This window comes from Prunus avium, chromosome 3, assembly GCF_965620075.1.
Source record: "Prunus avium chromosome 3, drPruAviu1.hap1.1, whole genome shotgun sequence".
Lineage (NCBI taxonomy): Eukaryota > Viridiplantae > Streptophyta > Magnoliopsida > Rosales > Rosaceae > Prunus > Prunus avium.
Window position 1 is genome coordinate 13060493 of NC_142286.1, and position 25835 is coordinate 13086327.

Genomic DNA, 25835 nt, shown 5'->3' on the forward strand with positions numbered 1-25835 from the left:
CTTTTCTTCTTCCTTCTTCTTCTTTCTTCTCTACCTCCGAAACCAGTGAAAACTAGCCTCTGTCAAATCCAGAAGAAGAGGCTAAGTATATTGCAAAATAACCTCCGCCATATCCTTGACCGTATCGGGACCGTATCGCTCGTGTGTCCATGGCGTATCGAAGGCGTATTGGATGGTCAACATAACAGAAAAGTCCACGATACGTCGTTTGCCGTATCCTCGGAGGCGTATGGTATCGGAGGAGTATCCGATACAAGCATACCCCTTCTTCCGTCTCAGTTTTTAGAAATGGTGGGGCCGGTGCTTCGCTCTCTCTGGTCCTCCACCCGCAACTCTTTCTCTTCCTCAGCTTCATCCATCGCTCCCAAACCGTGCCTACTGCCCCCACGCACCTCAGCACTCGCACGCGCCTTCTCGGCAGCCACTGCGGCCTCCGATGCTACTTCACCTAGCAGCGCGCTGAACCCAAGCCGGCTCCGCAATGTGGCGGTAATAGCTCATGTTGACCACGGCAAGACCACGCTCATGGACCGCCTGCTCCGCCAGTGCGGGGCCGACATCCCCCATGAACGCGCCATGGACTCCATCAGCCTGGAGCGGGAGCGCGGCATCACCATCGCCTCAAAGGTCAGTGACTCCCTACAGAAATGGAATGCAAATTGCAATCTAATCTGAGGGCGTGTTTTATTTTTCTTGGATGGATCCGAGGACTTGGTTGGTTGCTGAGAAAATGGAAAACAAGAGCCAAAATTGAGATTTTCTATAGTACAGATATGTAACATTAAAAAATGGATAGGGTGAGAAATGTAGAATGCAACTATTGAATAAAGTTGGGGAACGTCTTTGTTTTTTCAAAATTTATTTGTTCTTTAATTTAGTTTTTTTTTATTGTCCAAGTTCTTTGTTTTTTACTTTGGTTGAATCTTGATTGAATTACCCCATAACTGTATGTAGGTTACAGCAATTCCGTGGAAGGAGTATGAGCTAAACATGGTTGATACGCCTGGACACGCAGATTTTGGTGGTGAAGTAAGTGACTGCAGCAGACATTCATTTAGACTTCTAGTTGAGAGTGGAAGTCGGAAACAAGTTTTAATTTTTTTCCTTTAATGGATGAAATTGGTTTTCATTGGTTTTTGTTTAATTTTTTATATGGATGGATTCATAGGTTGAGCGGGTTGTTGGTATGGTTGAGGGGGCAATTTTAGTTGTTGATGCTGGGGAAGGTCCGCTTGCACAGACAAAGTTTGTACTTGCGAAGGCCTTAAAATATGGGCTGCGACCTATTCTTCTTCTAAACAAAGTAGATCGTCCTGCAGGTACTTATTCACACTTGGTGCATCTTTAATTTGCAAAATTGAAGTTATGTAATTGCATGAATAATTTTAGAGTGGGGACATTGATAAAGGGAGGACATGAGCAGGTTGGATGGGTTAGGAGGCCTGCTTGCCAAATTACAAATTCACTTTGTTCAAGGAAGACTAAGGGGTCTATCTTTGTTAGTCCAAGTTATTATTGGGTTCTTTGGGTTTTTCTGATCGCCAAGTCATTGTTTCACGGGTGAGTTGAGCAAAAAAATGACATTACAATTCTCAATAACTAATTTAATTTAAACAAATATAAGTGCTTAGTTATAATTTAACAATATTGACATGGAAAGCATTTCGGTTATTGCTAATCTTCTTTTACAACTAAATGATTAAGTCAAAGAACAGTATATGGAAATTGTCACTGACTTCTCATGTTGTAACTTCTACAATTTGGTACCAGAACTCATCCTAGAAATGGATTGGACAGTTGAATTCTTCAGACTCTGTTGAACTTTTAATTTGGGCTAAGAAATTATTTCTGTATTTGTTCAACTTATTAACTATACTTTTCCAGGTAGTTATTTAAACTTTGGGTTGTGTTTGAGTTGGTCGGGTTTGTCAAACCAAAGTGCTGATGCTTTGTTTGATAACAAACAAAAGAATGATAGTCAACTTATGATATGTAAACACATATAAGTGCGCAAGCAGACACATGTTAACTGTATAAGAAAAGATGAGGTGTGTCAATATGTTTTGGGTTGCTTCCTTGAAGGCATTCTGTTTGTGCATAATGTTTCTCTGTGTGTGCTGTGTGTCTGAACTTAATTTGTCTTATGTTTTATTCGGCATCCTGTTTAATTATTATTATCCCCTTTTACGATTTCACTTTACTCTTGCCATGCTTTGTAGGAAGCAGTTTTCATTTTTAAAAAAAACAGAAAAAAAAAGGAAACAATTTTCATTTCAAAAAAGAACAGCTTCCATCCCTCAGATCATAACTGTTAAGCTGTATTTCCTATTTACTTGGGTTATTGCTAATGTTATTGGTTATTGTGGTTATGCAGTTTCGGAAGAGATGTGTAATGAAGTTGAGAGTTTGATATTCGATCTTTTTGCGAATCTTGGTGCTTCAGGTGTGGAAATATAAGAACAGAATATTGAGATTATAAAATCCCACATCGGGTATTTCAAGCATTGCACCACATTACATAATATCATGGACCTCTCCAGCCATTGATTTTGGGTTGGATGCTCTAACTTTAATAAGTTCAGAAAATTCATCCACACATCAGGCCCAATCTGGTCTCACATGCTCCATATTACCAATATAATTTATCTATGTGTCAGGTGAAGTCCTGCCACACGTTAGTGGGAATGTTGAGATTTTAAAATCCCACTTTGGGTATTTCAAGTCTTGCACTATAATATATATTATCCTGGGCCTCTGCTCATTTTCAATTGGTTTTGAGTTGGATGCTCTAATTTTAACATGATATCAAAGCCGGCAATTCATTCACGTGTTCAGCACAATTTGCCATGTGTTTTACACCACCTGATATAATTAATCCACATGTTTGTCTCAGCCCTGCCACACATGAGGATCCGACATTGGATTGTTGAAACCTTGCATCACAATATATAACATCATGGGCCTCTTCACCCATTGCCAATTGGTTATGGGTTGGATGTTCCAACTTTAATTTCCATTGCCTTAACTTTGTATTAGTCAGATGAAAATCTGAATCAAAATATTTCCTATTCTTGATTTAGAGGAGCAGCTAGATTTTCCTGTGCTGTATGCTTCTGCTAAGGAAGGTTGGGCTTCCACCACTTACACCAAAGATCCACCTGCTGATGCAAGAAATATGTCACGGCTGCTTGATGCCATTATAAGTCATGTTCCTCCACCAACAGCCAATCTTGAGGCACCTTTCCAGATGCTGGTTGGTATTCAACTGTTAAAGAATGTATTTGTATATTTATCCTCATCCCCCTTTTTTGAGCTGAATATGTAGGTTGAATCCATATTTTTTTTTTCCTGCTTTTGGCTGGTCTGTTCGTGTACTTTCCTCCTTGTTTTATGAAGTGGTTTCTTTAGAGAATTCCGCTTGTACATTTCAAATTCTATGGGAAATGTGACCATCCTATAAATGAGGATTAGACGACCGCTTGTAATATTTGAAATTTCAACTGATTGTTAAGGTCTTGGGTAACCAATATCCTCTAAACTAGCTATTAGTGCATTGATGATTATGATTTTCTTTTTTATCCTCTTCATAATCTTATGATGTGGAAACGCCTTCATGGATGGATTTGAAAGCTAGGCAGAAAGTTTGTTTTCATGCTAATTTAAGTTCAGATTTCAATTTTGGAAATTTTATTACGTTCCTGGGATTATGTAGATTTAGGATATTGTTCAAACCAAAAATCTCCCCAACTATGGTGAATTCTGAATTTGTATGATTTTTCTGTTGCTTTATTCTTTATTAATTTGTATGATTTTATTTATTCTTTTTATTTTTTAGGATTCATGTTGCTTTATGGTTTATTGCTCTATAAATTCAAGTTATTGGCAGAAGACTTCAATATTAGTTCATGAAATAGAGTTATTCACACTGGAGCGCAGTTGCACTTTTTATGGATAATCCAGCAATACATTGCACATGCAAGAAACACATAATTATGCTATAGAACCCATGTCACCGGCTTTGACTTAATGGATAAAAAACTTGTTTTTATCTTTTCTGTTCATTCCTTTTATCGTTCATAGTGTTGGAAAAATTGAAATAGCATTTATTGGCGTTGCTCTAAGGTTTCCATGATGGAACGAGACTTCTACCTTGGACGAATATTGACTGGACGGGTTTCTTCTGGCAGCATTCGCGTTGGTGACAGAGTTCATGGGCTGCGTCACAAAGATTCTGGGGTTGAGAAAATTGAAGAAGGGAAGGTTTGTGGCTGTAAATTTTTCTCATTGTAGTTGGAGCTCAAGAAATATTTTTCCCACTTGTAGTGCATCTGTACAATATTTAATTCTTTATCACAATGAGATTTTACCCATGTTCAGATAAAGCTCTTGTAGAGTTCACTATCAATGTCCTCGTTCCATCCTATATATTTTTTGATCTATGTCTATGTGCTGGTTCAGTTAATTTGACTTATCTGAAATGGCATTAGTTTACTCAGAATGTTCTGTATGTCAACTACTAGTGCTCTAAGCCTGCATTTTGTAATTTCTTAATTAGATTATTGAGGCTTATAGCTTTGTTTTTCTCTGACTAAGTATCTAAGATGAAAATTACAACCTCTGAAGCATCCTTGTCTCTCACAGAATAATGGTAAAGTTTGAAAAATTCTTTTGAACACGTAATAATACAAAATTCTCTGTTTCCTCTTTCTTCTCATGAACATGTTACAAACATAGACCAGCATCCTTGTCTTTCATAATCATCACAAATAAAAGAACTATAACATTCTTGAGGCAAATAAAAAATGAACAAAAGCTTATTTCAACGACTTTCTATGAAATATCAACATTAGCTATAATTTTTTACATAATGAAAGAAGCTCAACACCAAATTGAAATATTACATTTAATTTAATTTTTCTAAACTAGTTTTTTGTTTCTTCATCTTCCACAGGCAATGGTTACTAATTTACGGGATAACTGCTTACTTTTTGTAGGTTGTGAAACTGATGAAAAAGAAGGGAACACATATGGCCCTAATTGATAGTGCTGGAGCTGGTGACATAGTATCCATGGCTGGGTTGGCAAGTCCATCTATTGGCCATACGGTCGCAAACGTTGAGGTATGTTAGTGGAAATTATGTCTATGGCCTTCACAAGTCTTTTCATTTTCTTCTCTTTGGTCTCACTTAATCAACTGATCTTCCCATTATTGTTTTTTATTTTTTTTCCGATTTTCTTTTTTAAATCAGAATATATAATTACTTCACTATATATTTTCTTGTATCCCTTGTACTTCTGTTCCTACCTTGAGAAGGCTTGATACCGGGGCTCTCGCTAAGGTTTTTCAGTCCCTTTCTTGTAGAGTCATAGGCATTCACTTTGGTTCCCTTCTAATATAATTATTTAAACTGATCCTAGTTTGTGTTAACAAATTATTGATGGCCGTTGTATAAGGCAAAGTGTAGGTGCTTTGTGTCTTGTTTAATATTTGAGTTTGAACTTTTCAAATAAAAATTAAGGTTGCTTGTACCGTGGTAAAGCATTTGATATTTTGATATTCTCTGTACATACATTTGATATTCTGTTTGTTCAATTGAAATAGTTTTGGCGCATATAGTGATGTAGAAATTTATTACTTTAAAGTAAAGTTATGAGAAGCTTTCACCATAGAAGGATTGCTTGATGTAATGCAGTTCAGTGAGGACTGCGGATATTATGGTAATGGGTGGGAATGCATTCTTGCGCAGTTAAGGGTGATACCAATAGAGAACAAAATGAGTGTTTTTTTTTTGGTGGTAATTGAGGACAATATGAATTGAAACTTAGTCTTGTTAGACAATTTATGACTAATGGCATGTTTACTTACAAGTAAAGGGAATAAGAAGAAAGGGAATGATTGCCATGCCTGACTTCCCTTGCATTTACTTACACATAAAAAAATCATTTAATACACAGGTCCCACCTTAAAATCCTTAATCAAATACCCCAAACCCAGAAATCAAATCAACTAGGAGGGGATAGTTGATCCGATTCCCATTCCTTTATTCTAGTCTCTTTCTTATTATTCCCATTTCTTATAAACAATCATGCCAAAAGTGTGTAAAAAGTATTTTAATTTTAATTCTTATGTCATAAAAGTACTTGTCGTCATTTCTTGGTTGAATTGGATTCTGATACTTTGTTATAAAGTTTAATAGGTCAATGAAATTGAGTATTTTCAATAATGACGCAAAGAGAAGAAATGGGTAGGGGCTTTATTAGTTTTTCATGAATGGGTGATCTCTTACCCATTCCTTCTCTCTCCTGTTCTTGACTTCCCCAATTTTTGCCTTCCCCCATTTCAAGTAAGTAAACATGCCATAACTTAGCCTATTGTCAAATCTAAATCTTTTTATTTATTTATAAATCATTCCATCCAAGTGGAGTAGATAGATGGGATTTGCAATTGAATGTAATATCTGTTCAGGATTATGGGATCCTTTTCTTTCAAGGATGTACAACTTTTGCACCATGTTATGTCTGACTCTGTTTGCTCTTTCTCTTGGGTGCGATTTGAATGTCTATGTAGGTAGTCTACATCACTTGTCTTTTGTCTTTCAAATTAGTTACTTAAATGATTTTATCTACTTTTGTCTTAAGATGATGGTAAAACATTATGATGTGTAATTCTTATATTGCATCATTCTAAGTGTTTATATGTTTTTATCTTTCTATAATGCGTCACAGTGGTACATTTTGTTGAAAACTGACTTATGGTTGCATCTGATAGATTATGAGTGCATTACCCACCGTTGAGTTGGATCCCCCAACTATTTCCATGACTTTTGGCGTTAATGACTCTCCATTAGCTGGTCGTGATGGTACCCACGTAAGTCATGATTTTTCTGTTTTGGTTTTTTTGCAATCAGTATATATATACTATATATATTTTTAATGCCCTTAATTTGCATTTAGCTATTTACTTGTCACATTGATAGATGTATTCATTTTATTTTTCTCAGTTTTGGTTTGAAATCATTATTGTATGAATAGAAAATCAGTACTTGCCTTAGAACTAGGATAAGCTATGAAAAATATATATAGATAAAGAACACATACAGTAGAGATGTGAAAGTTTGTATTTTAATCTCTTATTGTCATCATGTTTTCCTAAATTTGACATTAAAGTGGGGTGTTCATTTTTATGAAAAGTAGGGTTTGATTCACATGTCCAATTGAAAATATATAGGACATAAGGACGGTAGAAATATAGCAGGTGTCCAGCAACTTCTTAGTTCTAAGTAATGAATTTCATTCAACTTGCATAATAATACATCCTGCTAGGAATACTCTGTATCAGTCCCAAGCCAGTCTAATGTCCAAAAATATATATATATTTTTTCCACCAACCTGTAAACGCCCTAGACATGCTCTAGGCAAGTGTTATTGGGGTCACAATACATGTTGCACCCTTCTTAACCATTCATCCGTCACTCTATGTATTTTCATTCCACTTAAATGTAAGCAAAAAACTGATGACTGCACCTGTAAGAATGGGTTGCAGTTGGACCATTCTACATGATCTGACATACTGATGATGTTATAAAATGCAGCTCACTGGAGGAAAAATTGGTGATCGGCTATCAGCTGAAGCAGAAACCAATCTCGCCATTAATGTTCTTCCAGGCTTATCAGAATCATATGAAGTTCAAGGGAGGGGAGAGCTTCAACTAGGTTTGTTCCTTTAAGTTCACAATTATTTTTGCAGTTTCTTGTTTTCTTCCAAGAGACAACTTGTCAACCAAATATATATACGATGTTTTGCTGACACGGCTCTCTCCACTTGCATCTCTACATTTCATTGTCAATTATGTTTAAACATATTCTCAGTGTAGCTTTCATGATGTGTAAAACAGGTATTTTAATTGAGAATATGAGGCGGGAAGGCTTCGAGCTGTCTGTCTCACCACCCAAAGTCATGTGAGGCACTGATTTTTGATTTATTGCTAAGTAAATTTGATTTTGTTTACATATATATGGATTTCCCAAATCCAGGGCTTTTTATTATAAAGAAAAAGATATTGAGGTTCTGGAAATATAATGATGATCAGTTTAGAGTGTTAAAATTATAAAGACATTTGCAGCGAAAATGTGAAATACTTGGGGAACTTTGGGACAATACTAATGGAGGAGACATAAGCAAAGATTAACAATCAATACATGGTAAAGAAGGTGGAATGAAGAGTTCTTTTTAACATTTTTGTTCCCAATGTTTTGTTATATGCTTCGGAAAGAAGGTCTTGTGTTATAATTTTACTTTGTCTGATATCCTTAGAAAAAAAAATCAGTGATTATACAGTAGCAGGTCCTATTTTCTAAACTTCATTTTGTTATATCTACTGTGCGTGCATTAGTGTGTGTATAGAAAATTAGGAACGCTATGCAATATAGCTAGTAATATAGTGTGCTATGTGAGTGTGATTTAAAACACTGATATGTGCACACGCATTATTCACTGTATGATTGTTCTTCTATCCTTGCTTTTGTTGAATTACTCATTTTGACAGCTTGAGCAAAGTTATTTGTTTTTTGGTACTGAATCAGGTATAAAACGGAGAATGGTCAAAAGCTTGAGCCAATTGAAGAAGTTACTATTGAGGTAAGGAATTGCAGATCTGAAAATTGTGTTGTTCCTTTCAACAATTGAGACTCATGTATTATTGTTGCAGGTAAATGAAGAGCATGTCGGGTTAGTTATGGAAGCCTTATCTCATAGGCGAGCTGAGATTGTTGACATGGGTCCTGTTCCAGGAAGTGTTGACAGGACTAGATTGTCTTTGACATGTCCATCAAGGTTCTCTTACCCTCTTAATGTCAATTCTTCTTTCTGCCTCATTGAGCCTATATTATTTTGTCACGTAAGCAATAATTATCTGTTTAGTATTTGATGGGTTGTACCGTTCATGCATTTTTCCATATTGATAGTCATCAGAATGAAAATCACTATGTCCATCGTACTCATTTGGTCTTGTGGTGACTCTTTACCATTATTGCACATCTAATGTTACGTTGCATAATCTTTAACCATGTTTTATCTATGCAGTCAACTAGTTTCATCACCATTTATGATTTGTATCTGGTCTAGTGATTTATAGTTTCATTGGCGATACATTCCATTTAAATAATAGAAATTGATCTTCTTTTGTGTTGTATTCTTCAGGGGTCTGGTTGGTTACAGAAGCGTGTTTAGCAGTGACACACGTGGAACTGGATTTATGCATCGCGCTTTCTTAAGTAAAATTTTCCCGTCTTGTTACTTTTATCTCTCCATTCCCTTTGCATTTTGGTTTTGCCTTTAAATCTGTCAAGTAGCTGGGGCCTCGTTAGGGAGGTAATTCTTTTCCTAGTTGGTCATCACCTAGTTCTACATTTTCTGGTTGCTTCGATTTAACATGGTTCTCTGTCCAAGTCTAGACCCTGACATATGGATGTGCTTGTGTTTGTGTCCGGACACCTGTGCCTTTATGTATATATAGTGATGTATGCATGCTTGTATAACTCATGCATATGTATGTTTACATACAGAGTGTATGATACTTATGCATCTGATTAACATAAAATAAGAATTGAATTTTTTTTATTTTATATTGAGTTTATTTTCTTAAATGTGTATTTTTATAAATCTGATTCTTAACCTGGTTAATAACAGTTACTATGGTCCAATGAGATGAATCTTAATTTTGCAGAATTGATTTTGATATATTCGAGATGGGAAGAAAAGAACATAGACATGCTGAGTAAATTGAAATATATATACATAGAGAGAGATAAACACGAACAAGTAGTCAATGAAACACGTAAAATAACAGAACAAGCACAAAAATCGAAAGAGAAAACCTAAACCAACAGATAGAACAGCAACACAGAAAGCATTCAGCACAGCACTCCCCCTCCATGAAGAAAAATCACACTAAAATTAATGTTCTTGAAATGTTTTTACAGAGAAGTCAGGAAATAATTTCGTGATAGTACCTTTTCCAGTCAGTTTAAAACCAAACAAAGCAACTTTCAGTGTTTTTCCTGACCGAAAAAAAAAATTCTTTCAATTTTTCATTTTTCATTAGATTGTAAAATAGTTTTTCTGTAAAATGTAATATACCTTGTGTTCTGCTTGGTTCAGGATACGAGTATAGATACAGATATGGCAATTTGACCAAAATGTCTGTTCCGTCAAATTCCCAATACGCGTTGCAGTTCCTATTATGATCGCAACTGTTATAAAGTATTATACCTTCATATTTGGAGAATATACTTCTAAAATGTGATAATGTGGAGAGTGAAGCACTAGCGTGTTCTGAATTAAAAGCACTAAATACTTATTACATTCCTCTTGTTATAACTCATCCATTTTCTTTTTCTGGTATTCAGTCTAAAATCAAATGTTCTACTGTTTAGCTTTTTTTTTTGCTTGACTGAATTTATTTGTTATTAGCTTTTAATATTGTTGTTTTGTTTCAGTTAAGGCTGCTGTTATTTTCTTTTATTGCAATTTCTCATGCATGTTATCTTTTTTTTTACACAGCCTATGAAAAATACAGAGGTCCTCTTGGAAATGTCAGGAAAGGAGTGTTGGTATGCGTGTACTTGCCTTTTGATTTATGATGAACTATTTGATTCTACACTGTTTCTGAAGAATAATTATCTGTTAGGGTTTGTTAAAATGTATTTTTCAAGTTAACTACTCTAGTCTTGAGAAGATGTATAGCTTAAATATTAGAGACATGTCAAAAGAACCACTTTTTATTTTTATGATCTACAGTTGCGTCATGATTGATGCATATTACAAACATTGACTATTTAAAAAAATAAAAAAATAAAATTTTACTGTCATGGAGATAATGTATTTCTATCATTTTAAGATAGGAATATGGATGTAACTCTTCATCATAACATATAATGTTAAATCTTCTATGTGTTACACCTTTTGTTTACATGGAAGTTGTATGTGTTATATGACTGGTATTTTCCTTCTTTTTACTTAACTCAATAGGTGTCAATGGGCTATGGTACAACCACAGCCTATGCGTTAATGAGTTTAGAACCTCGAGGAACTCTGTTTGTGAATCCTGGCATGGAGGTTGGTACATATATGATCAGTTCTTGTTTCTACCTATCTTTTAACTTCCCAAATCTCTTTAGTTATTACAGATGTGGTAGGTAAGGATCCTATTGTTTAGTGCTAATTACATGTATTCTAGATGATAATACATTCATATTGACTAAAGGTGCTTCTTTATTTTGAGAAGATTAAATTCATATTTCTTTAATTATTCGCTCTCCATATTTCTTTAATCATTCGCTCTCTGTCACATCCATCTTTTTCCAACTCCAACTACTCTAGACCCTTTTTCCCTACAAATGTGTGGTCCTGTTCAGACAAAAAACAAAAAGACAGAGAGAGAGAGTGTGGTCTTGTTGTTCGTCTCTATATAAAGAAGAGAAATTAAGGACAGTATAAAATTGATCACTCTGTAATTTTTGGGGCTAATTAACTTAAACAGGATGGCCCAGGATAAAAAAAATTGTTTCAAATGGGTTAAAATTAATAACCATAGTGAAAGGATGAAAACTGTGTTTCCTATGTAGGTAGACTGGATAAGTGGTTATTTGATTCAAAGAAATTATAGATCCTAGAGTACCTAGTAAATGAACTGGATAGACGTGGTTTTGTTTGTTTGATAAAACTGTTTCTCTTTTGTTCATTAATACGCAGGCATATGATGGCATGATTGTTGGCGAACATTCGAGGGACACGGATCTAGATGTAAGGAAATTATGTGCTTTTCATGTTATGAATTGTGTTATATTTACGTTATTAAAATTGTGGTTTGTATAGTTGACTGGACCTTGCCAATACAGGTCAACCCTGTAAGAAATAAGGAACTTACAAATGTGCGTGCTGCAAGCAAGGATGAGAATGTGAAACTCGCTCCTCCTCGCCTTGTATGTATCAACCAAGTTATTCTTCTTTAATCTTTGTTGCATACAGTTTTCTCCATGGGTTGTCTAGCATGCATTATATAGTCACTGTATTGAAATAAGGATTGTTTTGTAGCCTCGCCATATATTAAATTGGGCAATGTGCCCTAGCGTAAATTTATCCTTCTTTAAGGGGATCAAGTCTATCTATAGATGGTCTACAATTTGGAAATTGTTAATCCTAAAATATATTTGACTTGATATTCAAAGCAAGCTAGTGTTAACTCTCTTCTACAGTTAATCCCCCAGCCTAATATAGGGTCCAACTTGATAGCACTGTTGTAATATAGGCTGGTTATTAGTCATTTAGTTTAATGACTGATTATGGGACCTTTAGCTTAGTCGATTAGCTTAACGTAAGGTCTGACAGTTTACTAAGCTAAATTTGATTCTTATTGTCTGATTAGCATAATTCAAGGCTTATCTGGCAAATTTGTGTCTTCTGGCCATACATTAAACAACCTGGTGCTCAATTGATAAGTAGTGTAACTCAATGATCGTCCTCTTATTTTTCTGATTTGTTTTTTTTCCCTCTAACGTGGTGCCCTTACCTACTTTGAACACACACACACACACACAAAACAATAATATGAGGAAGAACAAAAAGTAGCCAACTTATCTCTAGCTACTATGTGATAGATATGTTGAAATTCTTGTGGTTTTTTCTAGTTAAGATCTCACCTCAGTTTTTTTCCCTGTGGAGACTCCGTCTTGCCTCGCTGAGATCTCCATCCTGATGAGATTTCTTCTTGGTTCTCGTCTTGTACAGATCTCATCTCATTTAGAATTCGTCTCAGTTATACTTGTAGCAAGCTGGAAGTTGTTGATATACTCTCCAGCTTGAGAGGGAAGCATCGTTGATATAGGCTGATAAAAAAAACAATTTAGTCCTTTTGTTTAGTGCTTTACTAAACATCTGATCGTTTAATGAGATAAATTTGAGGCTTATGGTTTGATTAGCATAATTCATGTATGATTAGTGACTTCGTGTCATATATAAAGCACGCTTGTACTCTATTGATAAGTAGTGCACTACATTAATCTTCCTATTATGTTCGTTTTTTTTTTCCAAAAGCATAATATTCTGTTGCATCACATTTTAGAGAAATTCTTTAAAATTTGTTAGTTTCAACAATGAATTCAAAATTTTCAAAATATTAAGAACTGCTGGAGAATAAAAATGCCACTTCTATATTCTGCTTTTCTGCTTTTGGTAGTAATAAACCCGTCATTAATTTTAGATAAAGTAAAATCTTCGTTGTCTTTACACTCGTCATGCTGTTGCTAATATCTGAAAGCATTTGGGTGCAGATGACTCTTGAAGAAGCAATAGGCTATGTAGCCTCTGATGAGCTTATTGAGGTACCTCCTGATTTTAATTTTATCCGTCCACTTGTGAGTAATTGTGAACAGTTGTCATATATTGCCATATAAACTATCAGCTGAGGTCCGTTGGGTAACATTTTTTCATTTAGTTTTTAGTTTTTATTTTCAATGAGGGAGAAATGAGAGGATAATGGGAAATAGAGATGATATACGTGTGCAATGGAGAATAAAATGTGGAAATTATAAATGATAAATGTATGGGATGGAGAATAAAATGTGCAATGGTTCATACAATAAAACTAAAAACCAAATTTAAAAAGAGAAGCTTTTTGTTCCCTCCCCCCCCCCCCCCCCCCAATTTATTTTCATTCTCTCTCTTTAATTTAGAAAATATAATAATTGAAAACCAGAACATTACCGAATGGGTGCTAAGTTCCTCGTTATACGTACAGATTGTTGCAACTTTCTGGTTCCCGAACATTACAGAATGGTGCTAATTCGTAGTCACATTACTTATCATATGATGCTTTTATTTGTGCAGGTTACCCCGAAGGCCATTCGGTTAAGGAAAAAATATATGGACGTTAACAAGCGTAAAACCATGAGTAAACGGCCAAAGGAATAAATCTCGCCGTTCGTGCAGTTTTGTAACTTCATTAGGTAATACTTAAATGTTTCAAAACGGGTAATTATAATACTCACCCAACTGGTCCACCTCAATTTTGGTGGGAGTGTCACGGAAGGCATATTCTTTAACAAACATGGATGAGCAAAGAAACTTGATTTAATAAGTATTAGATTTAATTATATAGTTAGCTATCTTATTGGGGCCCTTTCCTGGCGTTTGCCAAATTTTGGTCATAACATTATAATCTTATGGAGGTTGAATTTCTGGACTTGGTGGCTTAGCTTTTGCCCGAATCAATTGCATGGGACAGTGACTTGGAAAACAGTGCAGCAAATGCTTATATTATACTGCTCTTAAGTGTAACTGGCATTTGGAATTGTTGCATTTACAATAAGTCAAGAAAACGTGTGTTATTTGTGAAAAATAGTTATGTATGTGTATAATACGCAAATAATAAGTTTGCACTCAAAGAAACACATATTCTTTTGTATTTTTTTGGTGAAAATATTCTTTTGTATTTTTGTGGAGTATCAAGTAACCTCTGCAATGAAATATTATCACCATTTGACAAACGAAAAAAAAGACAATTCTTATTGAAGATGCACCCTTTTGCACAAGTTTCGTAACACCATATAAATATTGAATAAAAGTCCTGGAAATTGGTAGAAAAATAATGAAATCTATTTTTTATATAGAAAATTCCATTTCATTAAACCCAAAAAAATTGGAAGAATGTATCCTTCCCAAAGAAGACCACATGGGACAAAACCTCTGGGTGGGAAATCTGATTTCATCCAGTATGAGAGAGGAGAGAACAGTGGAAGGTACTTGCTGCAGAAGGGTGCGAATTTCCTCCACCAAACTCCCTTCGGGAGCTAAACAGACTCCCTCGTTGTTAATCAATTTGTACAACATTCAAACAATCAGTTTCAAAAGGCAGGGGCACAAATCCTGCGTCCAATGCAAAGAGTAACCCATTCTTCAGCGTGTAGAGCTCCGTGGCAAGGATATACACCATGCCAGGAGCTTGCATAGCCACAGCTCCAAGTTCATTCACCATTGGGATCACGAACCACAAACCTTCGATCCGTCTTTCATATCTACAACCTCGTCCAAATCTAATTTTAAAAAACCGTTAGGGGTGGCTGCCACCGTACCGTAATAGGAAAGTAGGATTATAACCAAATAAAATAGCATTGCGCTCATTTCATAACATCCAAACTGTAATTGCAAATACGGGTAATTGGTCCCCAGGGAACACCTCCAACGCCGCTACAAGTAGAGATGTCGGATCATGACTTTATGATACACGAGGTATAACAGAAAGCCCCACCCCCTCCCAGACTTGCCGACTGCTGTCACAATCAAACATAGCAAGGCCAAATTTTTTTATGGGTCCCATGCATGTGCTTCTCAAGAATAGAAATTATCAAGTGGGGTCAATAACACGAAACATGTCGTGCAAATGCATATCCAATAGTCAATATTAAAGGTGCGCTCATGTCAGCTAGCTGTTAAAAAAATAGCCTTTTTAAATGTTATCGACGTATATGTGTCATATATGGAATATTATCTCTAAATAGTAGTTTAATTAAATTAAACAATACATAGTTGTCGAATGTATGAGTTTGTACCATAATTTTTCTCAAAATAATAAAATATGAAGGACCTTAAAATATAGTCATGCATGGTTGGAGATGGAAAAATTTAACCTGACACTATTCTTCAAGAAATTAATATTTTAGAGGGATAAATTTATAACCTTGGACTACATTTAGACCTATGATTGGAGATGGCATAAGACAACGAAAACAAACAACATCAGTGATCAACCTGAGCCGATAAAGTACATCCCTGGATGGGAGAATATTCTGCACAAATCTCCATAGATAAAGAAAAAATTTTGGAGGCACCTCCAGCTTCCACAAATGTTTCCTAGTTTGTTGACAGAAGATGAACTGGCCCAATCAGCACCTATAGAACTAGCAAGTCGTTGATGTTCAGTAGCAACCCAATATCCACTTTTTACACTCTATGTACCATTTGATGTAAAGTGCCACATCCTTCTATCCAAATTAAAATTAGAGATGGGAATAGAAATAATAAGCTGTAACAGTTCACATCCCCACAAGATGGACTGCCACGTAAAAGATGGGTAAGCACCATGGGAAGTGTAACAGGGGTGAAAAACGCCTTTAATTTTTCGGCCCTTGTTCGGCACTTAGACTCCTCCTAAGTCAGCCTTCTCTCTTCACCTCTTTACCTGCGAGGCTTCAGAGTACACGCAGCGGAACAAGTGACACCAACACACTCACAAGTAAGACTTGCCTCACGTAGGAAAACTCTCACACACGCATATACGGGAAAGTTCCCAACCTTCTATTCACGAATAGCAAAGGATTACAAGCTCTCACTCTTGGTTGGATTACCACATCACTTGGTTCTCAACCACACACCTTCACAAGGTATTTATAAGCCTACACTATGTAGATGACACCCCCATCTACTTAGGAAACTTTGCCAACCTTTAGATTAGCCACCTAGCCACGTTTTTCTCTCCTAAAAACATGCCTAGCCCTCATCAGCCGCCACCTTGCAGCCCACTACTTTCATGGGCAGATTTTCCTCCTTCAAAATCTCCCCACATCTTGGAACATGCAGCCACTACCAAGTAACCGCCCACTAATGCTCCAAGATCAGCCCACAATCCGAATTTCAAGCATGCAGCACCTCCTAGCCACGTCCAACCACTCAAGGACTGCTCAAAATCGTTTTGCCCACATCTTGGACCCACTACAGCATGATTTTAGCACATCTGCCACGTCCAGCACAATCTGCCTGCGTGCGTTGCGCACTCTGCGCGCATGCTGCGCGCACGATGCGCACCAGCATAACTGCCATCCATTCCAGACTTGCGCCACACTCTGTCGACACCCGTTGCGCATCCTGCCAGCACCCTTCGCGCATCTCCTGTCGGCGTCTGTTGCACAGCCTGCCTACATGCTGCGCGCACTGCCTGTCGACAGCACCTATGTCAACCTCTCGACAGCGCCTATGCCAATGCCAATGCCAATGTCCAATGCCAACGCCAAGTCTGTCATGCTGCCATGTCTTGGCTGCCAACTCTCAACCCAAAACACTTGTCCTTCGACGTCGTCTTGCTTCACGAGTGCATCTCCTACGCACCCTTGGCTTGCCTTGGCATGATGCAAAACATCAAAACCATGCCATGGCCTATGCCAACTTGTAAGGGTCTTACAAACCACCCCCACCACAAGAGCCCAACGCCCTCGTCGGCTCAACTCCTTGGCGGTCTTCATTCCCCTGAACATCACATGGTTCCGCTTGAACCACTTCACCATTGCTCTCTTCCATAGACTCGTCATCACTTGACTCGATTAAGATCACCTCCATGGGCTCTTCCATAGGTTCCTCTTCATCGTCACTTGAGATTACAATGATACCGGCCATGGACTCCACCCTTGGCTCATCTACCTCCATTGGCTCCTCCTTAGCCTCGAAGCTTTCAACTCTTTTTTCAAACATAGCATTTCTCAAAATGCTATCAATAGCCGAGCTCTCCCATGGCTCACCTTCTGACTCACTTTCCGAAGGATCTGAAGTAGAAGAATCAGATTCGGCTCCATCTGTCATCGACTCATCTAACTGCTCCACGAAGTCCCTATGTCTTGTGGTCATGTAGGCTAACTCGAAATCAAACTCATTTAGCACATCCAAATAAATGCCAAACTCGTCTCGAATGTTACCTGAACAGTACATGTGACTGTGCAGCACACAAGTCCTTGCCACAAACTTCCTATCCAGCAGATAGACTCTCCAAGTATCCAGACAATGTGCTAACGCCGCAAGCTGCATCTCTTCCAACCCACAATCCAAATCCCAATTCGGAACCATATTCTCAATGGCCTCTATCAGCATACCCCCATGCACTAGAGAAGCATCGATCAGAATTTCTGAGGGCTCCATGGCAAACACATCCACGAACACCTCAATCACCTCCAACACCGGTTGCGCTAACGCATCCTCACCCAAAGGGTCTTCCGGTGGGACAACTCTTAGTGAATTCAACAAAACCATTGGACTCACCTGGAAGTTACTGCACTCTTCAGCACCTCCATTCTTCACAACGACTGCATTCAAGTTTTGCTTCTTGGGACAGTCCTTCACACGGTGAGGCCCTTGGCAAAGAAAACAACCCGAGAACGTCTTCTTGTCCTTGCTTTCTTCCCCCTTGGCACCATTCTGAACAACCTTGGTCTCCTTCCCTTTGTCGACCGTTTTGTTGTCCCAATGTCTCTTCCCACCTTGCTCTTTCTTCCCACTGGAAGTGACTGCTGCTCGGTAGTCCATCAATCTCTCTGCAGCGGCAATGGCGGTATTGAGGCTCCTGACATCTTGTCTCCTCAATTCCGTCTGTGCCCACAGTTGCAGATTCGTGAGGAAGTTGAACAACTTATCCTCCTCAGACATGTTAGACACATCGAGCATCAAAGAACAGAAAGTTTTCACATAGTCCTTCACTGGACCTATTTGCTTCAAGTTCTTCAAAGCTTCCCTTGCTAACCACGCAGCATTGCATGGAAGGAATTGGCCTCTCAACTCCTTCTTCAGCACAACCCACTCTTCAATAGCAGGCCTACTCCCATTTGACACTTCTTGTGCACGAGTCCTCCACCATAACTTGGCATCACCCGCCAAGTACATGCTCATGATAGATACCCTCTCAGCATCCGGAACCTTAGCAGCTTTAAAATACTGCTCCATATCCCACAAGAAATTCTCCAAGTCTTTGGAGCTTCGCTCGCCAACATAAGCCTTTGGCTCGGGCACCTTTATCTTGGTCGTCATGGAACCCTCATGACTCGAAGTCAAGCCACTCATAGCAAGCTTCGTCACGCTCAATTCTGTCTCCACCTCCTTGAGCTTTCCACCAATGGCCTCTGCTAAGCCATCCATGTCACCTAAGCAATCGGTGAGCTTCTTCTCCATCGAAGCTTTCAATCCTCCGAGGATCTTCTCGATCTCTGCTATCTTGGCATTGAGATCTCCCATCTGGTTGACCACACTCTCGGTCTCATCTCCAGACACGGTACCAAGGAAATTTTCGATCCTTGCTACTCTTTCTTTCAAGGAATCACTACCACCAGCCATCCCTTCGCAACTCCAAGACTAATCCTTGCTCGAAAATTGCCACACACGGATCCCAGGGGACAATCCGCAACTCGAACTCCACTCGAACGATATCCGAACTCCACTCGAACACCACCAGAAACGCGACTAAACCAGGCTCTGATACCAACTGTAACAGGGGTGAAAAACGCCTTTAATTTTTCGGCCCTTGTTCGGCACTTAGACTCCTCCTAAGTCAGCCTTCTCTCTTCACCTCTTTACCTGCGAGGCTTCAGAGTACACGCAGCGGAACAAGTGACACCAACACACTCACAAGTAAGACTTGCCTCACGTAGGAAAACTCTCACACACGCATATACGGGAAAGTTCCCAACCTTCTATTCACGAATAGCAAAGGATTACAAGCTCTCACTCTTGGTTGGATTACCACATCACTTGGTTCTCAACCACACACCTTCACAAGGTATTTATAAGCCTACACTATGTAGATGACACCCCCATCTACTTAGGAAACTTTGCCAACCTTTAGATTAGCCACCTAGCCACGTTTTTCTCTCCTAAAAACATGCCTAGCCCTCATCAGCCGCCACCTTGCAGCCCACTACTTTCATGGGCAGATTTTCCTCCTTAAAAATCTCCCCACATCTTGGAACATGCAGCCACTACCAAGTAACCGCCCACTAATGCTCCAAGATCAGCCCACAATCCGAATTTCAAGCATGCAGCACCTCCTAGCCACGTCCAACCACTCAAGGACTGCTCAAAACCGTTTTGCCCACATCTTGGACCCACTACAGCATGATTTTAGCACATCTGCCACGTCCAGCACAATCTGCCTGCGTGCGTTGCGCACTCTGCGCGCATGCTGATCGGTGCATATTTACATATCATTTTGTACCCTTCTAGCTTATGATTTGGTTATGTTTTTGAGTTAAACTTGTGCTTTTAATCCTTTTTGTGTTTATCTTTCAGTTCATTGAGCTTTAGGTAATAATGAGGGCTTTGGATAGTAAATGATGCAATCCATGCATGTTAGGGCCTAATTTGGATGAATGGATGAAGAGCTTAAAGACAAACTCAATTTTGGCTACAGTCCCCTGCCAGCCCAATTTCGTAGGTCATATTGCAAGCTTTGTTTCAGCAACCTACATAGCTCGGATGAGGCCACATTCTTCATGAAAGTTGTTCCAATGGGTGTATACTATAACATATCCGAAATTCAGCCCCATTGGATAATTGTGGAGTCTGTTACCTAGCAAACACAGAGCCATGCTCAGGATGGATTTTATCAGCGCGCAAAATGAGTTAGCAATTTGTTTTGGCCTTAACTTCCTCCTCCGACCTTGGATTGGCCCAAATGATATATGGCTGGAAAGAAGACATTCTGAACTTCAAGTTTGAGTGCTTAAAGTCTTAATTTGCTTAAGGGAAGCCCAATTCGTAAGCCCTTGAAGTTGCTGGTCATGCTGACCTCAGGATGAGCTATTATTTCTGGTTGGAAGCTTGGTCATGGTGACATGAAGATGAGCTAGGGCTGCTGGTGGGATTTATTAGTGAAGTGCATCAACCATTTCAGATTTTATAATGCAAGTGTTGTATGCATTAGTGAAGTGCATCAACCATTTCAGATTTTATAAAACAAGTGTTGTATGCATTAGCCATACTTAATTCAGATTTTCAGCTTCCTTAGGCCTATATATAGTGAGGTTTCCTAAGCTTGTAAACACACCCCAAGGGGGGGAGCTCTCAAACACTTCTCTAGAGCTCCCTTCCCTTCTCTCCCTCAAATTCTCTTAGTTTTCCTTTCTAGTTCTCAATTCTAGCTTTCTTTAATGTTTTCTTAGTTGTAATTTATTTTTCTTGTAATGTACATTCTTTCTTAAGTATTCAAGTTTAATTAGTTTCCAAGTTTCAATTATGGTTTTTGTTCTTATTCATTATGCTTATAAGTTAATATGCTAGTTTGAATGATTGATCACCATTTAGGCTTGCATGTTAGCTATCTTGGTTTGAATTAAGAGTAGACACCATGCTTTAATTCGAATTGAACTATGAATAGGAAGAGTATGTATGGACATTCGACAACAGGGATTAGATACATGCTTGGTTGTTTAAAATGTTCTTCTATGCTTAATGGGTTCCTAATGCTTAATTTTAGGTTAGACAACAAATGATCAAATTAGGGAATTAGGAACACAAGGTTATGACCACACACCATGGCTTAATCATACTTTAGCTAGAATCAATCCATTAATCTAAATTGAACTTGGGAACTTATTTGCTTGAGTTACTTATTTCTTTCTTCCTTGTTTTATGTTCTTTGTTTTTGTTTCTATTTTGTGTAGGGAAACTAAATTGGATCATTCAATCACCAATCCCTGTGGAATCGACCTCGCACTTACATATGCTATACTACCAACGGTTCGTGCACTTGCGAGTATCACAAGTTGAGGATGCAGCTTAATCTATTTTGGTGCAGCTGTATCTACACAACAAGTTTTTGGCGCCGTTGCCGGGGATTGGCAACATAGTTTGGTTCTATTTCTTTTCCCTACTTGTTTTATTTTTATTTTTCATTTTCATGTTTTTCTAGACAATTTCAAGTTTTAAAGTTAATGACGTTAATGGACAAGTTGTGTTTGTAGTCCAACGGAAAAGGACAATTGCCCAACAAGCAAGAGAACTGGGTTTAAGTCCCAGCTTACACAACCCATTGGTGCTTGTTGCTTTGAAGCATGGAATTGGATGTGTGTTGATTTTCCTTTTCATTTTAGTTTTTATTTCCTAATCCTTTTAATTCCATTTCAAGTTTGTGTGTTTGTTTTAGCAATTTATGATAGCTTAATAAAAATGGAGAGAGATGGCAACCTCAATCATAAGAATGGGAAGTGTGGAGCAATGGGAGAAGTCGCGACCTCCAAGTGCATCACATTCGACCTAATCGCTTCAAGGGGGAGCATTTCAATCCTTTCTCTTCTTTGAATTATGTTTATTTCCGTCATTGTTTTTACCTTTTGGTCCATGTTGAGTTCTTTGTTTTTCTGTGCTGAATCCAACCATATAAAGAACGTGAAATTTGGACTTACGGTTGGAAAGTTATAGCCTAAAAACTGAACACAGGTCGAAGCTGAAAAACAGAGAAACGAATCTGTCCAAATGGTGATAAACGGGTGATAGAAAGTGCTGTTTGTGTTTTTCTTTGGTTTATTGGTTTGTTTCTTTTAGTACAACAATTTATGTTGTTTGTTTGAATTTGTTTAGAGTACTTAGTTCATTTTCATTTATGGTTTGTTGTTCCATTTTATCTTAATTTGTTTTTGTTTCTTATCTTAAAAAATTTTAAATTTTTTTTTTCATATGAGCTGACTTATGGTAACTCCAGTGAGCACTTCCGTCAATACAGTGTCTAGGAGTTCTATAGGCGACACCTTCGGTGTCTAAGAAGTTTGGGTTTTAAGCGGGACCATTGTGACCCCTCCAACCTTCCCGGATCCCCTGGCTGTGTTTTCTGAGGCCCTTAACTGGTCATCCGTGAGTTGCTTGTATATTCGTGTGTTTTTAAATTAAGTTTATTTTTATTTTCTTTGTTTTCTTTTCTGTTGAGTCTTTGTTTTTGATTTGTTTTTGTTTTTGTTTCGTTAAGTTAGTTTATGTTTTTATTTACGTGGTTTGGTTGGTTAGTTTATTTCTGAGTGTTAAAACACATTTTTATTTCAAACATTGCATAAAAAAAAAAAAAAAAAAAAAAACAACAAAACAAAAAAAAATAAAAATAAAAACAAAAACAATAAAAAAACAAAAACAAAAAAAAGAAATATTCTTCATCTTCTTCATCATCATGGCTTGCCTCTATTTTCTCGCACTTGTAGAATCTGCAGCAGCTCCACATGGTCCTCATTTTTTCTTTGCAGTGCTTCCACGTGCTGATTGGCACAGTAGAGCCGCTTCTGCAAGTCCGCCACCATAGCCTTCAAGGAAGCTATTTCCTCGCTCATCGCGGCACACTCCCTTGTCCTCGCTAGTAGGCGCATGCCCAAATTGGTAGCGGAGACCGCGTGGAGCACAGTTAAATTGTGGGACTCCTCTACCGCTGCCTTGTCAGACCTCTGTGCCACATGCAGATGATCTGTCGGAGTGAGCTTGCTGCTAATCATGCCTCCTAGCAGCACTGCTCTGTTCGGCAGTGCCTCAGAAAAGTTCGGTATTGCCTCAGCAAAGTTTGAGGCCGTACCGTGATGATATGTGGAGTTTGGGAAGACACGGTTTGGAGGAGCCCTTATCTGGGCATTCGGAGGTGCAAGTGAGAGCTCAAGGTTGAGATCATCAAGGTAAGTGCATGAGGATGCCATTTGTTTTGCTTCTGAATTTTTTGATGTTTTTCCTTGAGTTTGCAGGAAGAAATGCTGGGTATCATCCGCTTGCAGAGGTGTGGTTTAAATAGACATATGCTGATGAGAGAGAGCCAACACCATTTCGGATTTCCCGGGCATGCTCGACCTAATCGCTTCAAGGGGGAGCACCTTTACTTTTACTTTACTTTTCTTTTTTCCGTGTTTTCTGGTGTTTAATGTTTTTGCCCGTTACTTTCATTTTCTAGAGCTTTGTGTTTTTGCTTTTCCCTTTCGGCTATCATCTTTATCTTATTTTAGTTAGGGAAATGTGTTTTCTTTTCCGTTTGTCGTCTTTGTTTTCTTTTTCTTTTTCTTTTTCTTTCTACAACCTTACTCTTTTATTTCCGAAACAAAATAACGAAAATACAAAAACAACAAAATAAAATAAAAACAACAATAATGCAGTAGGAAATCATTTCTTCTCAGTGCTTGGTGTCTCGACCATTGGAGCTTTGAGTTTGGCCCTCTGGCTGTCCTCTTCCGGGGCTTCACGCACAGCTTCTTGGGGCTCATCACTTGAGCTCCCAAAGATCGCAATCTTAGCTTGAGCGTAACTACTCTCGCGATCTGCTTGTTTGCGTTTACCCGGTCGATCTAGGTCTTCTAGCTGTTTTCGCATGTCGCGAGAGTACAACTCTACCATCTTTGATAGGTTTCTATTCTCGTCCCGCAATACTTCTAGCTGGTGTCGATTCACCTCCACTATCCTTGACCTCTCCCTTTTCAAGCTTTTTATAGCAGTCTGACACTCCTCAACCATACTTCGCTCCGCCGCCAACTGACCTTTCAGCACCTCTACCTCATGGGACTTCGCAAGTAGGCGATGACCCAAACTTGCGACTGTTGCCGTACTCTGCACGCTCAGTGCCAGGGCATCGCTCACGACCCGGTTGTCATCCCTTGTCCCCAGAACACGTATATCTTTAGGAGTCACTAAATTTCTAGCCACTCCAATGGCAACATCGTTGTCCAGGAGTATTGAGTCAGTTACTGTCACAGGCCCCCGTGCGGAAGCAAAGTAGGGCATCCATACTGGTGCCGCTGCTTGGCCTCGTGTCTGAGTCGGTGGAGCTAGGTTGAGATCCAACGAAAATGGGTAGTTAGAGGCCATTTGATTTCTCACTCTCTTTTCTTCTTTCTTTCTTTTCTCTTTTGTGTGTTTCTGAGTTTGCGTTTTTTTTTCACCCTTTCTTATAGACTTAGTCTTTGACAAACACTAGCCATTACAGCATCTGAGCATTTTCTGAATCTCCAGCATTCCTTGAGTCCCACAACCTTCTCGCCTTCCAACCATACCCAACTCATTTATCACGACGTGTCTTTTCTGAACGAACGCGTTCAGTAAAGTCTTCGCGCCTTTCCATGAGTCCGTAATTTTTGCTTGTGGAGTCTGCGGCGCCTCTATGCGTCGACACGTGTCTCGCCCTGTCTGTTGGTCCCTTACACTGAACCGAGACATCATGACCCATGTTAAAATCCCGCTCTTTGTGTTGCTAATCACGGTTCGATAGTTTGTTTTTACAAAACTAAATAATAATAAAAAGCCGGAAATGAAAACAAATTGTGGGTCGGGTTTCACTTTAGTTTGGGTTTCAAAGTGGGTTAAATTCACCGTGGTTTGTGTTTCGAAATTGTGGGCTTTGGGCTTCAAAATTTTTTTTTGGGTTTCAGAATTGTGTGATTAGGGTTTACTGTTTCATTTTTTTTGTTTGTTTGTTTGTGTTGTAATTTTTATTTTATAATTATTTTGTTTTTGTTTTCTTTTGTGATTTTGTGATTTTTATTTTTTTTTTATTTGCTTTAATACATTTCATTTGTTGTTATGACATTGTTTGTGGCTAATTTTTAAACATTGAGGACAATGCTCATTTCTAGGTTTGGGGGTATTGGAGTTTAGCAAGTAAATTTGGCTTTTCTTAAAATTAAAAATAAAAAAAAATTTTAATTTTCTTTCTTGTTTTGTTTAGTCACTTTCCGAACACATTTGATGAGATTGTGATAAATGTTGCATGACTTAAATAAAAAATTGAAATTTATTTATTATTTATTTTTTTTCCTTGTAAATTTTTATTGTAAAAAAATAATAATTAATTAATTAATTAATTTGGCATCGTTCTAGCATGACATGTTTGAAACCTTCTTTGCACTTGCCATTTGTTTCATAATTCTCCAATTAAAGGATTTGCATGACCCAAAGAATTGTATCAAGCATAAATTAGACTTATATAACCATAAATGTGAGCTTTTGAGCCTTGTGCTTCATTTCATGAGTGTTATACACATACTCTTATTTTCTTGTCATCAAAGTTGTTGTTTGATCT

At 38.0% G+C, this 25835-nt stretch overlaps 1 protein-coding gene across 1 annotated transcript; it reads left to right on the forward strand.

The window, feature by feature from the left end:
• EMB2785 (elongation factor family protein) lies at positions 1-14240 on the forward strand. Its single transcript, XM_021973061.2, has 19 exons — positions 1-627; positions 955-1029; positions 1169-1319; positions 2375-2443; positions 3081-3253; positions 4123-4260; positions 4995-5120; positions 6770-6868; positions 7593-7713; positions 7896-7959; positions 8584-8638; positions 8709-8833; positions 9200-9273; positions 10562-10611; positions 11030-11116; positions 11753-11803; positions 11899-11982; positions 13330-13380; positions 13886-14240. Exons 1-19 carry the CDS (start codon positions 289-291, stop codon positions 13967-13969), a joined length of 2016 nt encoding a protein of 671 aa, XP_021828753.1. The 5' UTR covers positions 1-288; the 3' UTR covers positions 13970-14240.
• The last annotated feature ends 11595 nt before the right edge of the window (positions 14241-25835 follow it).